Here is a 13677-nt window from a genome sequence, read left to right as displayed (position 1 = left end):
CCCGGGTTTGAGTTATCTCTCTTTCTGGAACCGAAAACTCAAGAGTTTTACTGAATTTGGAGTTCACGAACTCAGAGTTCCAACAAAAGCTGCTTCTTGGAACGGGCCCCAGATCTGTTGTTTATGTCAAACAAAAATATTTGATTGTTTACAAACAGAATGAGCTCGAGCAAAGGTTTCCTATTGGAATTTAGCAGAGCAAAAGCCCATTTAAACGGCTGATTTTTGCAAACTTTCCTTTAGTCATTCCAGGTTGGTCTTGGTTCTTCTTTTCTTCTCACTGCTTCAGAGCTGTCCAATGCTTCTGCTGTCTTCTTCTGCCCAGAGGCCTTCTTTCCAGTCACAGTCCCAGAAAAGGACACAGCCATGTTGTCAGTTAATCGGATTCAATGGTATCAGTTGTCTTGTTGGTGAAATAAGTTAGGTGTGAATGTTTGTGTGTGCGCCTGTGTTTGTGCGCCCAACAAGCTGAAATCCTATAGATTCAGTAGAGAGATAAACAGCTATTAACCTTGTCAGTAATTCTATTTGTCAGAATAACCATTCTTGGTCAGATACTTTTTTATTTATTTATTTATTTTTTTTTTACACGTTCTTGCCCATGCTTTTTTTATTTTATTTTTTTTATATATTGTTGAAGCAGAAGTTATTAAAGTTAAAAACTGACCAGTCAGATGCCTCCATGAAAATAGGTGCCCTCTCAAATGTGCAAAGCATATGATTGACAGAATCTCTTGAACTTGCTATCAGTAGAAGGGGTGTAGTCTTCTAACAACAATCTCACTTCTGATTGGAGAGAGTGGTTCCCATTGAAAATAGATTCAGACCAATCACTGCTTACTGACGACTTCTGGCTCCAACTTGGTGACACGCTGGTATCACGAAAAAATGGCTACTGAGACGTGTACCAATGCTTTCATTCAGCTCTTAAATTTAAATAAACCTGATATTTCACCATCTGCGTCGTGAATGATGAAGTCGAAAAGTTTTTGACAGAAGTTCTTCCTACATGCAGCGGGAGCTTCAGTTCAACAGACTTTTGGATAACCGTCAAGCAGCAACTTTAGCGCTTGTGAAAACGAAGACGATTTACATGGATTTGACAGGAATTGCATTCGATATGAACAGACAATTGATTTAAATTATGAGAGCGCGAGTTGTGCACTGGGGATGGGGGGTTGGAGTAGTCCGTGGTACACGCGTGTGCCAAACTGTGGCTATTGATCCGAAGAGATCACCAATTAGCCGTGATCTATTATAGCCCTAATCAATGGTCTACTTAATGATATGTAGAACTCTGGATGTTTTTTGAAAGAAGGACGTGTTTTATTTGTAAAGATTCAGAAGATTTTGACCTGTTACGCAGAGTCTACTAATTGTTCCTGTCGTGAACTGACTGTTTGTTTGGTCTTGTAGTGGGAGCCAGAGTGGGAGGAACAGCCCAAAGACAACATGCCCCCCAAATTCAAACGGCACCTCAATGATGACGAGGTCACAGGATCTGTCCGCAGTGAGAGGGTAAGATGGAGCTGAAGATAATGATTCGAGGTTTGGTTGTTCCAGGGTTTTTCCTGGCTTAAACTAAGGTGGTGGTGGTGTCACATCACGGCCTCAGATTCATGTACCTTAACTTTTGCTCCCTCGAGCAAATGTATTAGAAATGGCTATTTTAGCAGGTATTTTTACATAAATAAAGGACAAATTAGTATTATTTCATTTCAAGTTTATTTCTTTATTTTCTTCTAAGGGGTTCTTAATAATAACACCTCATGGAAACAGATCTATGGACATTTACTGAACATGGGATTGTACAACAAAAATCGACTCATTACTACTCAGATACTCATTTGTACAGTCTGTAGCAGAACATTTGATTCGTCAATGTTTTATCTTATAAAACCCTTTCAGACACTCTTGGTAGTCAAAAACCTCTTGGTTAGGACCATCAATGGCAACTTTACAACAGACATCCAGTTTAATTTGACTACACTCCACCTGTCAGGTTTTTCCTTTTCCTTTTTTTTTTTTTGAAAAAAAAAGTCACTTATTTTAATATTTTCCATACCTATAAAACTAACACATTTAACTAACGTGACTGAAGTTGGAATAAAGATTTATCTGTTTATGTCCAGCTAGATGTACACGAAAGAAGAAACAATACTCACTAGGGGTGTAACGGATCACAAAACTCACGGTTCCCATCGTGCAACAGTTTTGGGTCACAGATAAAAAAAAAAAAAAATTAAAAAAACAAGAAGACAAAGCCTAATATTACTTTGTTGAAAAGCTTTAAAACATATTTGAGAAAACATTTATAAAGTACTTCAAATCACAAACATACACTCACACATCCTAAAACTTAGAACATAAACAAAAATTTAAAAATATGTAGTTTCTGATTACATTTACATGTCTACAGAACTATCTACAATCTACTATCTAACAATCTACAAAAACTGAGAAAAAAGAATGATGAATATGCAATCTCCCCCTGTCCAAATTAGATCTTAAATGAAAATATTAAAATTAAACTTTCATTAATTTTTTGTATTAATTGTAGTATTGAAATAATTGTAGCAACGTTTAAATATTTCAAATTATGATTATTATTTTTACATAAAGTTAAAGTTAAAGTCAAAGTCCCACTATTTGTCACGCAGCTTGATGTGTGAAATTTGTTCTCCGCATTTCACCCATCCCCTGGGGGAGTGGTGAGCTGCAGACAGCCGCGCTCGGGAACCATTTAGTGGTTTAACCCCCCAGTTCAACTCGTTAGTGCTGAGTGTCAAGCAGGGAGCCACTGGGTCCCATTTTTAAAGTCTTTGGTATGACTCGGCCGGGATTTGAACCCACGACCTTCCAATCTCAGGACGGAAACTCTACCACAAGGCCACTGAGCTGGTAGCTGGAGCATGTGCAGGTGAAGCGCTGCCATGCCATCTTTTCCAAGCAATTTTTGATGCTTTTGGCTTGCCATACGGTCATCACCCGACGGCGCGTTCCTCCAGAAACGGAGCCGCGGCTGCTCTTCACCAGGAAATCAGAAATCAAACTCAAGAGATGTGCACCAATATTTTTATTCAGCTCTTTAAAATAAATAAACCTGATCTCTCCTCCCACACGCGATGGGAGTTTCGAGTTTTGGATATCCGTCAAGAAGCAAATTTGACGCATGTTAAAACAAAGACAATTAAATAATCAACGCGCGAGGAATGTAGTGGCTACTGGGGAGGAGGAGGGGGTGATCTGCGGTACACATGTGGCATGAACTACGGCTCCATATGGACCACAGATTATCCGTGGTCAGTTACACCCTAATATTTTCCCTTTTGTTTGCGTTGTCATCACCATCCGTGTGTATCACGAAGAAATGCGCCCAAACCTCTTCTGTTCTTCTTTTTTCTGCTGTTATTTACATTTAAAACTGGATTTGGGCGGAAGTCAGTGGCTTGGAGTGCCTGTTTCATGCACTGATTTAGACACAGCGCCACTCGCCCTGCTGATGCAGGCAGCCCAAGAAGAAGCACTTTCAACACAAAAGGGGGACGTCTATGATTTGGTTACACCTTTGATTTGTTCTAAGATGCCCGACGTTGAGTAGAAGACAGTAACATGTAAATTATGCTAGGAGGCTATTATTGCACCGATACTAACACAACAAACCTTCTGTCACTCAAGGAAAGTCCACAAAAATAAACATATGAGATTACTAAAACTAGAGATAAATCAAGCTGTGGAATAGGGCTGTAACGAATATCAGGGCACTCTAATTCCCGCAATCTGCTCCCAAAAATTCGAGTCTAAAAATTCACGACGTCCAAGATCTCTGATTCGTGATCTTTTTAAGAGAGTATCATAAAACATTTATTGCTCTGGAATACAGAATAATTTTGGGTTTTAAAACTGAATGTGCTGCACGACTGTCACCAAAAGTGAACAAATCTTCAAAATAAAATGTCAGTGAAGCTTCCTGTTTTTAAAATAAAACTATTCAAAAAATCTGTTCAAAAAATGAGACTGAACTTCCACTCACTGACATAAATCCTGAGAAAAAAACAAATTAGCTTTAACATCGGAGCTTTAGCTCCAGTGTTTATATTGTTTTGATAACTCTCCAACAATTGACGTAATTCTAGGAGGATTTTGTGCAAAAATCTGTTTTTCTACTCAGGAACATGAAACTGTTGTGCACTTCTAAAAGTATTTTTTATAAAAAGTGTTTATTTACAAATTCAGTTTAAATACCTTTGATTTTTGGAACAAATGTTTATCAGCCACATCTGTACTCATTTGATTTATTTTGCTGCACTAAAATGTTTGTTTCTCAGTTGTAACTATTCAGTTATCTGTTACTTAAAATATTCAGAAAAGTAAGACATGACATTTTTTCAGAGAATAGCTGAAAATATGCGACAATAGTCCACCACCAGGACTCTTCCTAGATCTGGACGTCTGTCTAAGCAGAGTGATCGAGGGAGAAGGGCCCAATAACCCAATGGTCACTCTGTCAGAGCTCCAGCGTTCCTCTGTGGAAATAGGAGAACCTTCCAGAAGGAGAACTATCTCTGCAGCTCTACACCAATCAGGCCTGTATGGTAGAGTGACCAGACGGAAGCCCCTTCTTACTAAAATCACATGGAGGGATGTCTGGAGTTTGACAAAAGGCTCCTGAATGACTCCCATGACAACCCAGTCTCCTACAAAAACATTCAGTACCCACGTTTGTCCACAGGGAAAAACGTAGCAGTTTCACAAAAAACGGGTCTAAATTGTGGAATTGCTACGTCTCATTCTCTCATTCATTTCTACGGAGGTGCGCTGGATCACGTGACTTTTGAGTTTCTGCCTGTTGCTAGCAAAAACATGGTGGGGTATTCACTCTTTTTCGGTGGAAAATCACTCCGAATAAGATATTTTGTGGACTAATCTTTATTTTGACAATATTTCTAGCGAGAAATGCGCCCGTTACTGTCAGGAGATACATTTATTTTGGACATACAGTTCGTAGTTTGTCTGTTTTGCTGGACTTCTTCCCAAAATGGGGCTCCAAAGTCGTGAAATATCAACATTTCCGGTGCACGGAACGATCCCGGAACCGGACGATCAGCAGGATTTGGGGACCCGACCCGCGTCGGTGCCGCGTCAAGGTTTGGGTTAGAGTAGGTTCGGACAAACCGCCCGGACCCTTTTTAATTGGGCCCCGAATGACTTCCGTAAAGCTAGAACGTGATCACAGTCGGACTACTTCCGGTCGAGGACGGTCAAAAGTTTAAAAGTTTCCAGAAACGAAGATTCTCAAGCATAAAAATAATGTTCCTTTATTTTCTCCCTCATAAACAAACACGAATGTCGGTTATTTTAAGTGACAATTGGCCGTTCTTCATGTCAGTCAAGTGACATACTTTACGGTGAGAGGATTATTTGCTGACTGATTTTTTTTTTTTTTTTTCAAAATATTATTTGAAAAAAAATATATTTTGAGATAATACAATATATTTTATTTTTACTGGCTATTTTTCATAGATGGCCCACAACCTACTGACATGTCCTTTGATCAATGTAATGAGCACCCCTGATGGATATAATGGTTTATTCCTTGAAACACCTTGACAGCTTGAAGCAAATTGATCAATTGACTGAATATATATTAAAATGTTTACATTTTAATTTTGCGGTGCTTTCTAAATTATTTTGAAAATTATATTTTTTCTAAATTCTTAAAGCATTGGAGTAAATATGTAAGGGATAATACCCAACAAAGTGTGCATTAGGACGGTTGCTTTTCTAAGTACGTTAATTCTCATAATGCACACTTCAGAGGGTATTATTCCGCTTATACCATGGTCATTTACAAAATAAATAAATAAATATTCAATCAATATTTAGTACTTTATTCTTGTTATTTCTTTGGTTTAGCTCATTTTTTCCACAAAAAGGGGACTATTTGATCCGTGATGCAGCTTGTTGTCACGGTGACATGGAACACGGCAGAGAGCCTAAAACCGTTACAGACCTGAACTGCAGCAGTAAAGTGTTGCTGTTTTGAAATGAAAAACCGGACGAATTAGGATTTTTTTTTTCTTCTTCTTCTGAAGTTAAGCCTTTGGTGGGCAGCTACAGCATAAACGGCACACATTCTATGGAAGCGTTTTTGACTCAAAAATAAAAATAAGTCAATACTGGAAATGCTATTTCATTTTCAAACTGTACCTGCATTATTTGTCTCTTACATGAAATTAAAAAGCAATTATCAAAACAGCTTTTTCATTTTCTTCTTCAACACCGTTTATTCTCTAACTTCATTGAAATGATAAAGAATATGGCATTTCTCATTTCATTTTTCAAAAGTTCTTTTGTAAATTTGTACCAAAATTCAATAAGAAATATGAAATTTGAAAATTAAAATGCATAAACAGAAATGCTTTTTCATTTTCAAAGTGTACCAGCAACATTTGTCTCTTAAATGAAATTAAAAAGCAGTCCTCAGAATGCGTTTTCATTTTCTTCTTCATCACTGCTCATTCTATGACAAAATCAAAGTGACTTAGCCAATTGACATTGCCTTTTTTTGTCACATTCTGCCGCGCAATAAGTGTCTCAAACATCTATAGGAGGTCTGGAACGTCCCAAGGGCGCACGACGATGACGTCAGAGCTCCTCCTGCTCTGGTTTGGTTTGTGCTGGAAGCTACATGCCGTTCTCATTGATTTATATAGAGAAAATGGGGAAAAAGAAAAGAAGAGGAGGAAAAACAAGCTCAAAGCTGAGATTCATCATTTCCAATGAACTTGTGTTTTTTAAAAAGTTAAAGACTGAGAAAAGCGGGATACTCTGTGGACAGTTTGACAGTCTGTTACTGCCGCCGCGTTCTCTGGCTGCAGCTCGATGCAGCGACGTGTCCAGCGGAGCTCACGCCATGAATATGCCGGTAGACAGACAGCTATGCTGGGGCTGGATCACGCTTAAACCTCCAGAACTTTGGGATATTTTGCATATTACGTTTTTTTTAAATTATAACTGGATTTTATTGAGGGTTTGAGAGTCATAATAAATACTTTTTGCAACATATTCAGGTGCTACGTTGGGTCTGTTACGGACCGTGCTGTTGTTAGTGTTTTTTTTTTCTTCTTCATATTTTGAGTCTTAAACTGCACTTACACGAAATCCTGTTATAATAAAAAAATCTTGTCTTGTTGGGATTCGAACTGGAGCAGGGGTCAACAACCTTTTAGAGACTGAGAGATACTTCATGAGTCCTACGAAGGGCTACCATTTTGAAATAACGCATTTTGCTTAATTATAGTTAGCTATACATTATTAATAATAAATAATGATCCACCTCTATGTAAAGACGCTGATTTCTAATCATAATTGTCAACAATGACAACAAGCTAGGAAACGGATATCAATATTTAGCACTTTATTCATCTCAGTAATTGTTACATTTTCAGATGATCCCTTATATTTCATCGAAAAATGACCCATTTTCATTTGTTGTACCATGTTAATCATCCAACGGGCCCTGAGACATACTATCATTCATCAGTGGAACTGAAAAACAAAGAATTTTATCTTTATAACACTAAAATAAAATTTGCATCATAATTTGGAACGCAGTGTGGCGACCCCTGAAGGGAAAAGCTGAAAGGAAAAGAAGAAGAGAGTAGATTATGTTAAAAGAAGTTGTTTTGAACAAAGTCCTCTCTGTGCTTCCTATAAACGCAACAGTTTTCCTGCATTCATCTGTCTTCTTGCAAAGACAAAGAGGCTTTCACAGAAGGAAAGTGTTAGAAGTTGGCTTAGAAGGTTTTTCCTTTTCACATGGCCTCTACCCCTGCACCAGTGTTTACAAGTAAAATGTTTCTCTGAACCACTGTTCCTCTCTTTGTAGTTGTAGATGTTGTTTTGTGTAAAAGATGATTATAATGACAATCCCCTGAAGAGTCAAACACTTAAAGGCCTCGTGCAGTGGTGTGGTAACGCAGGGTTCTTTTTAAGAAATTAACCTCAATGAATGACCACACTTCACCACTCAGCTTTGGCGCCATCTTCTTTATTCTTCTTCTACAGTCTCTACATAACACAGTACTCCACAGCGAAGTAGCACAATTACCTTGAATATACAACATATTTCCCCTCTGGTTAAACAGATTCTTACCTAAACAGTATGTTTTAAAATGATCAACATCTTTATTGTAACTTGTTAACTTAACTCAGAAAGAAAGTAAAAGCTGAACAGTTTAGGCATCAAAAATTAAAACTTTTTTTTTTTCATGCAACTTGCTTCATAATCTAGAAATAAAATGTATATTCTGCCAGCAACAAAACAATCCAACAATTTCCATCTTTTTTTTAAATTTTTTTTAACCCCCCCCAAAGGCCATTGGGAACGATTAATGTTCATAATCGTTTAGCCAAGCTGGCTTCTTCCGAACCCTTGCAGGTCGGAGAGTTTCAACACTTGGCTCCGGCTCAGGTGCTGAAAGGACAGCACCCAAGTTGTGCTGGGATCCAACCTCTATCTGAGGTTCTGAATGGACAGCTCTCGTGTCGTCTTCCAAGGTATTTTCTGGAACCATTGCAAGCCATTGCAAAGCATTCCATGTGCGTCCATCCTCCAAAACAAAAGAACTCACACCAGCTTTTTGGATTACTCGAGAAGGTGCATGAAACTTTGACATTCCTTTTTTAACATGGAAAGGTTTTCTCACTCTCACCAAACTTCCTTCTTTGATCTTTCATGGCTTTGCACCTTTCTTTGTATCCGTGTAAGTTTTCGCTGCAGTTTGTTTTACCGTAACCCTCCTCCGCAGTTGTTGATCTGGCACCGGTGGAGAGTTCTTTGCCGGACCAATGTCAACTTTGGTCCGCATCTTCCTGTTGAACACGAGTTGATATGGTGACACACCTGTGGTGCAGTGAGGGGTCGATCTGTATGTGAGCAGGAAGTCTTGGATGAACGTTTTGCATTGTTTCTTTTCCAGTTTCGCTGTGAGGAGCGTTTCTTTGAGAACCCGGTTCCAACGTTCTATGGCTCCATTCGCTTGAGGGTAGTATAAAGACACTTTTCTGTGCTTTATGTCTCTTAACTCCAGATATTTCACACATTCACTGGATGTGAACTGTCTCCCATTATCACTGACCAGTTCTGTTGGATTTCCGAATCTTGAGAACACAGTCGACAGAAAGGTTGTAATAGCTGAGGTTGTGACAGAAGAAGTGAAAGCGACCTCCGGCCACTTGGTGTAATAGTCTATCAGTGTCACTGCATAACGGCAATCCCAGGAGGCCGACTCGAATGGCCTCACAATGTCAATTCCAACTTTTTGCCATGGACCATCAGGCAGTTGGACAGGCTGCAGCGGCGCTGTATAGACTTTGGCACTTTTGTCATTCATCTGACATGTCACACATCTTCTGATGCTTTCCTCCACACATTTATCCATGTTTGGCCACCAGTACAACTCACGCAGCCTTTGTTTTGTACGTACAATGCCCTGGTGAGTGTCATGCGCCAGATTAATCAGTTGTTTTCGCAAGCTGACTGGAACCAAGCGTCGCTGAGAACCTTGAAAGACTATTGAGTCTTGGACAGAAAGTTCATCTTTTATTAAAAAATGAGGCTTGAGTTCTGCTGATAAGAACTTTGAGGATTTAGGCCATCCCTTTTGAATTTGCTCTCTTAAGGTGGTAAGTTCTGGACAAACTTCACATGCTGTGGTTAAATCCGTAACTGACAGCGCTTTTAACTCAGTGTCCAGCAAGGCGACCAGTTCAGGTTCTATTATCGGTTCTGTATCCTCTGATGAGGGAAGCGGCAGTCTGGAAAGGCAGTCAGCAGCAAGATTTTGAACACCAGCACGGTACACCACATTATATGTGAAACACAAGAGTCTGGCTGACCATCGTGCGATGCGCACTCCTGCATGTCCCAGTCCTTTTGTAGCAAGTAGAGTGGTCAGGGCTTGGTGATCTGTGCGCAATGTGAAACGTGTCCCCAACAGGAACGTTCTCCACTTTTCAACCGCCCAGACACAAGCAAACGCCTCTTTTTCCACCACGGAGTATTTTCTTTCCGCTGGTGAAAGTGAACGGGAAGCAAATGCAACTGTACGTTCTGTCTTATCTGGGTGAATTTGAGTCAATATGGCTCCCAAACCATAGTCTGACGCATCTGTGGACACAAACGTTGGAAAATTAGGATTAAAAACGGCTAGTGCCGAGCTGTTCACAATCAAGCTCTTGATCTTTTCAAAGCTGTGTTGTGCCGCTGAAGTCCACTTGAATGTAGCATCCCTCAGAACTGCCCTCATTGGCTCCACCACAGTCGCAAAATGTTCCACAAACTTTTCATACCACGCAGTGAGCCCCAGGAATGAGCGTAGAGTCGTGGCATCACTGGGTGCTGGAGCATCCATGATGGCTTTTAGGTGCTCCTCGTTAGGCAGCAGACCTTGAGCAGAAATAACATGTCCCAGAAACTGCAGACTTTTTTGGTTGAAAAGACCAGCATTCCTCAGTGCAGCTAAAACTGCTTGCAGATTACGGCCATGGTCATGCTGATCCTTACCGTAGATGATGACATCGTCCAAATAATTCTGGACTCCCTGGAGATTTTTCAGTACCAAGGACATCAGCCTGGAAAAAGCACTTGGAGCTGAACACAAACCATAAGGTACTCTGCGGAATCGGAAAAGTCCTTCGTGTGTTATGAATGCAGTGACATCACGGCTTTCTTCTGCCAATAGTACCTGATGATATGCATTAGCCAAGTCTATGGTGGAGAAAACTGTAGCTCCATGCATGTTTGAATATATGTCATCCATGTGTGGGAGTGGATGACTGTCCATTACTGCTTTATTCGGTTCACGGTAGTCCACACACATTCTCACTTTTCCATTCTTCTTTAGAGTGACCACAATTGGTGACACCCAAGGCGATGCATCAATCCTCTCGATCACATCCATCGCTAGCAGCCTTTCTATTTCAGCAGAGACAGCCTCTCTGATGGAGACAGGAAGTCTTCGTAACTTCTGTTGTACAGGTTGAGCATCCTCTTTCATTTTTATTTTGTGGACAAAACCTTTAGCGAGACCCAGCTTTTCACTGATCACAGCAGGTGCAATCTCCTCAACGGGGCAACAGGCTGAGTAACAGCAGGCTCCAACGCCGTCTCCACGCCAGTATTGTTGTTTCCAATGGAAAGCTTTAAAGTCCAAAATAAATCCAGTCCAAGCAGAGCTGTACCTGTTTTCACCACATACAACATAGCACCGGACGCCACTTTCCCATGCTGCACCTTGGCTGGCAAGCATCCTAAGACTGGAACTTTGGATTTAGTGTAGATCACCAAGGTTGAAGGTGGTTCGACCAGAGTTATCTGACTGAAGTATTGTCTGTAGACATTTTCAGGAATTATAGATACAGCAGAACCAGTATCTACAACTAAATCTACATTGCAGGTGGACGTTTTTACACTTATGGTAACTGGGCATGTAATCTTGTTGTGCATTTGTCCATCTTGTAGCATCTGCACTGTGTTTAATTCAAGAACCACCACTTCTCCTACCTTTGCCGTTGGTTTGGATTTACAAACACGTGCAAAGTGTCCTGGTTTGTTGCAGTTTCGGCAGGTTACTTTCCGAGCAGGACAGTCTGGAGAGTCTGCCAGGTGAGTTGAGGATCCACATCTGAAGCAGCACTTTTCACGTTTGGATGACGGCTCCTTCGGGTTGAAATTTCTCTGTTTGGGTTTGAAAGTCTGCTTTGGCTTGGATTTGATCACATCCACTTTCGCCTCTGGCGGCGATGAAAGGGTCTGCGCGTGCACAATTCCCGCTTCCACCTGACATGCCATTTTCAGAGCCATGTCCAGAGTACGGTTTCCCTCCGTTTGTAAAAGTAGTTTTTCTCGTATTTTCTGGCAATTTGAATGTTCAATGAGCTGATCTCTTATCACCTCGTCCGTATTTTCGCCGAACTCACACGAGATTGCAAGCTCCCGCAGCGCGCCCACATACTCTGCAACAGTCTCATGCGGTCTCTGTATTCGCTGTCTAAACTTATGTCGCTCCACTACGACATTCACGGCTGGCTTGAAGTGCGTCTTTAGTGCAGTCACGGCTGAATCATAAGTTGTACCTCCGTTTTGTAGTGTATAAAACACTCGTTGTCCTTCCGTCCCGAGGCAGTGAAGCAGCAATGCACGTTTCCACTTGTCGGGCCACTCATCCCCCTCCGCGTGAATAGCGTGCAGGTAGTTCGTGAACATTCTCATCCACATGTTGAACGGAATTGCAGGTTGTCCTACTGATGGCAGGAATAAAGCAGGCAACGGTACAACATTCGCCATTCTCGTCGCCAATTTGTGGTAACGCAGGGTTCTTTTTAAGAAATTTAACCTCAATGAATGACCACACTTCACCGCTCAGCTTTGGCGCTATCTTCTTTATTCTTCTTCTACAATCTCTACATAACACAGTACTCCACAGCGACTCTTGTGGCGAAGTAGCACAATTACCTTGAATATACAACAAGTGGCAATTTTTTTTTTTTTAATTTAGAAAGTCAATGGAACTTGGAAAACGAATCCAATAAAAATATTCACTTGAAATGATCCAGTGCGATTTTATTGATCATTTTATGGTCGTGCGCAGCTTTAAATTTGAGCGATAGGTGGTGATGGGCGGGGGCTGCGCGTGACGTCTCTTCAGGGATCCCAGAGTGTAAACAACAATGGCGGACGGTTTGAGAAGCAACGTAGACCACGATTTAGCGGATATTTCTTTGGATGAAGGAGATGAGCCTACATCAAACACGGAAATTTTAACGACACAGGGTTCGGCCCTACCAGTTTGAACTGGAGGTTTCCTGATCTGAGGATACTGGGGCTTCGGATGACGAGGGTGAAAGCTCATACAGCGATGGCGGGGAGAAGACGATCAAACTTGACTATTTAGAGGAAGTAAAAGTGTAACAAGGTTTCCGTAGGTGAACCTGCGGAAGAATCATTACCGGAAAAGGAAAGGCGCCGCTGCTGCCGCGGAGCGTCCTTTGTCATCCTCCCCCAGGGCCGAGGCGGACGGAGCCCCCCGCCCGGGTCTGCTGCTGCTGCGGCGACGGGTGGACTCGCTCCCCCGCCGCCCTCTCGGCCTCCCTCGTCCGCGCGCAACCAACCCCCGCTCGGGTCCTCTTTCCAGATGACCGGCGGGGTCCTCCTGCGCCCCGCGCGGAGGCCACCCCCGCCGGCCTCACGGCCCCGGGAGGGAGTAAAAACCCTTCGGGTTTTTACTCCCTCCTGGGTTCGCCGGACCTGCCCGGGGCCGGGGCCTCGGAACCACAAACCCCCCTCAGCGCAGCGGCCTCACACTGGCCGTCCAGCGCGCGCCCGCCAGGTGCCCGTACACCCCCCGCGTTCCTCCTCCGGAGGGCCGGGGAGGGCTCAAAGCCCTCCCCCTGACCGGGGAGCGCCCCTCTCCTTTATTGAAATGGGAAATTCATGAAGGGAGACCCCCTTCTTCGGCACATTACTGCACCCAAATACCACACTCCTATTACGACGCTGAAGTTGGCTTCCGATTCGCGAGAGTGTTCCACTGTATTTTTCGAACTCAGACCACCTAAAAACAGGTCCTGTTCGAAAACTACTGCACCTAGACAGTTCAAACCAGAATTAAA

At 41.9% G+C, this 13677-nt stretch overlaps 1 protein-coding gene across 3 annotated transcripts in view; it reads left to right on the top strand.

Moving 5' to 3' along the window:
* The first annotated feature begins 82 nt into the window (after positions 1–82).
* The window catches only part of myoc (myocilin), a 74915-nt gene continuing 61320 nt past the window's right edge, over positions 83–13677 (top strand). The window contains exons 1-3 of one of the 3 annotated variants that reach the window (XM_036215349.1): positions 83–252; positions 326–392; positions 1417–1518. In XM_036215349.1, coding sequence (XP_036071242.1) covers positions 390–392; positions 1417–1518 — 105 coding nt within the window. In that variant the 5' untranslated portion in view covers positions 83–252; positions 326–389. The other 2 variants (XM_036215350.1, XM_036215351.1) reach the window with 2 other exon arrangements.

This window comes from Oryzias melastigma, linkage group LG14, assembly GCF_002922805.2.
Source record: "Oryzias melastigma strain HK-1 linkage group LG14, ASM292280v2, whole genome shotgun sequence".
Lineage (NCBI taxonomy): Eukaryota > Metazoa > Chordata > Actinopteri > Beloniformes > Adrianichthyidae > Oryzias > Oryzias melastigma.
Note: the sequence above shows the minus strand (reverse complement) of the source record. Positions and strands in the feature narration are given on the sequence as shown.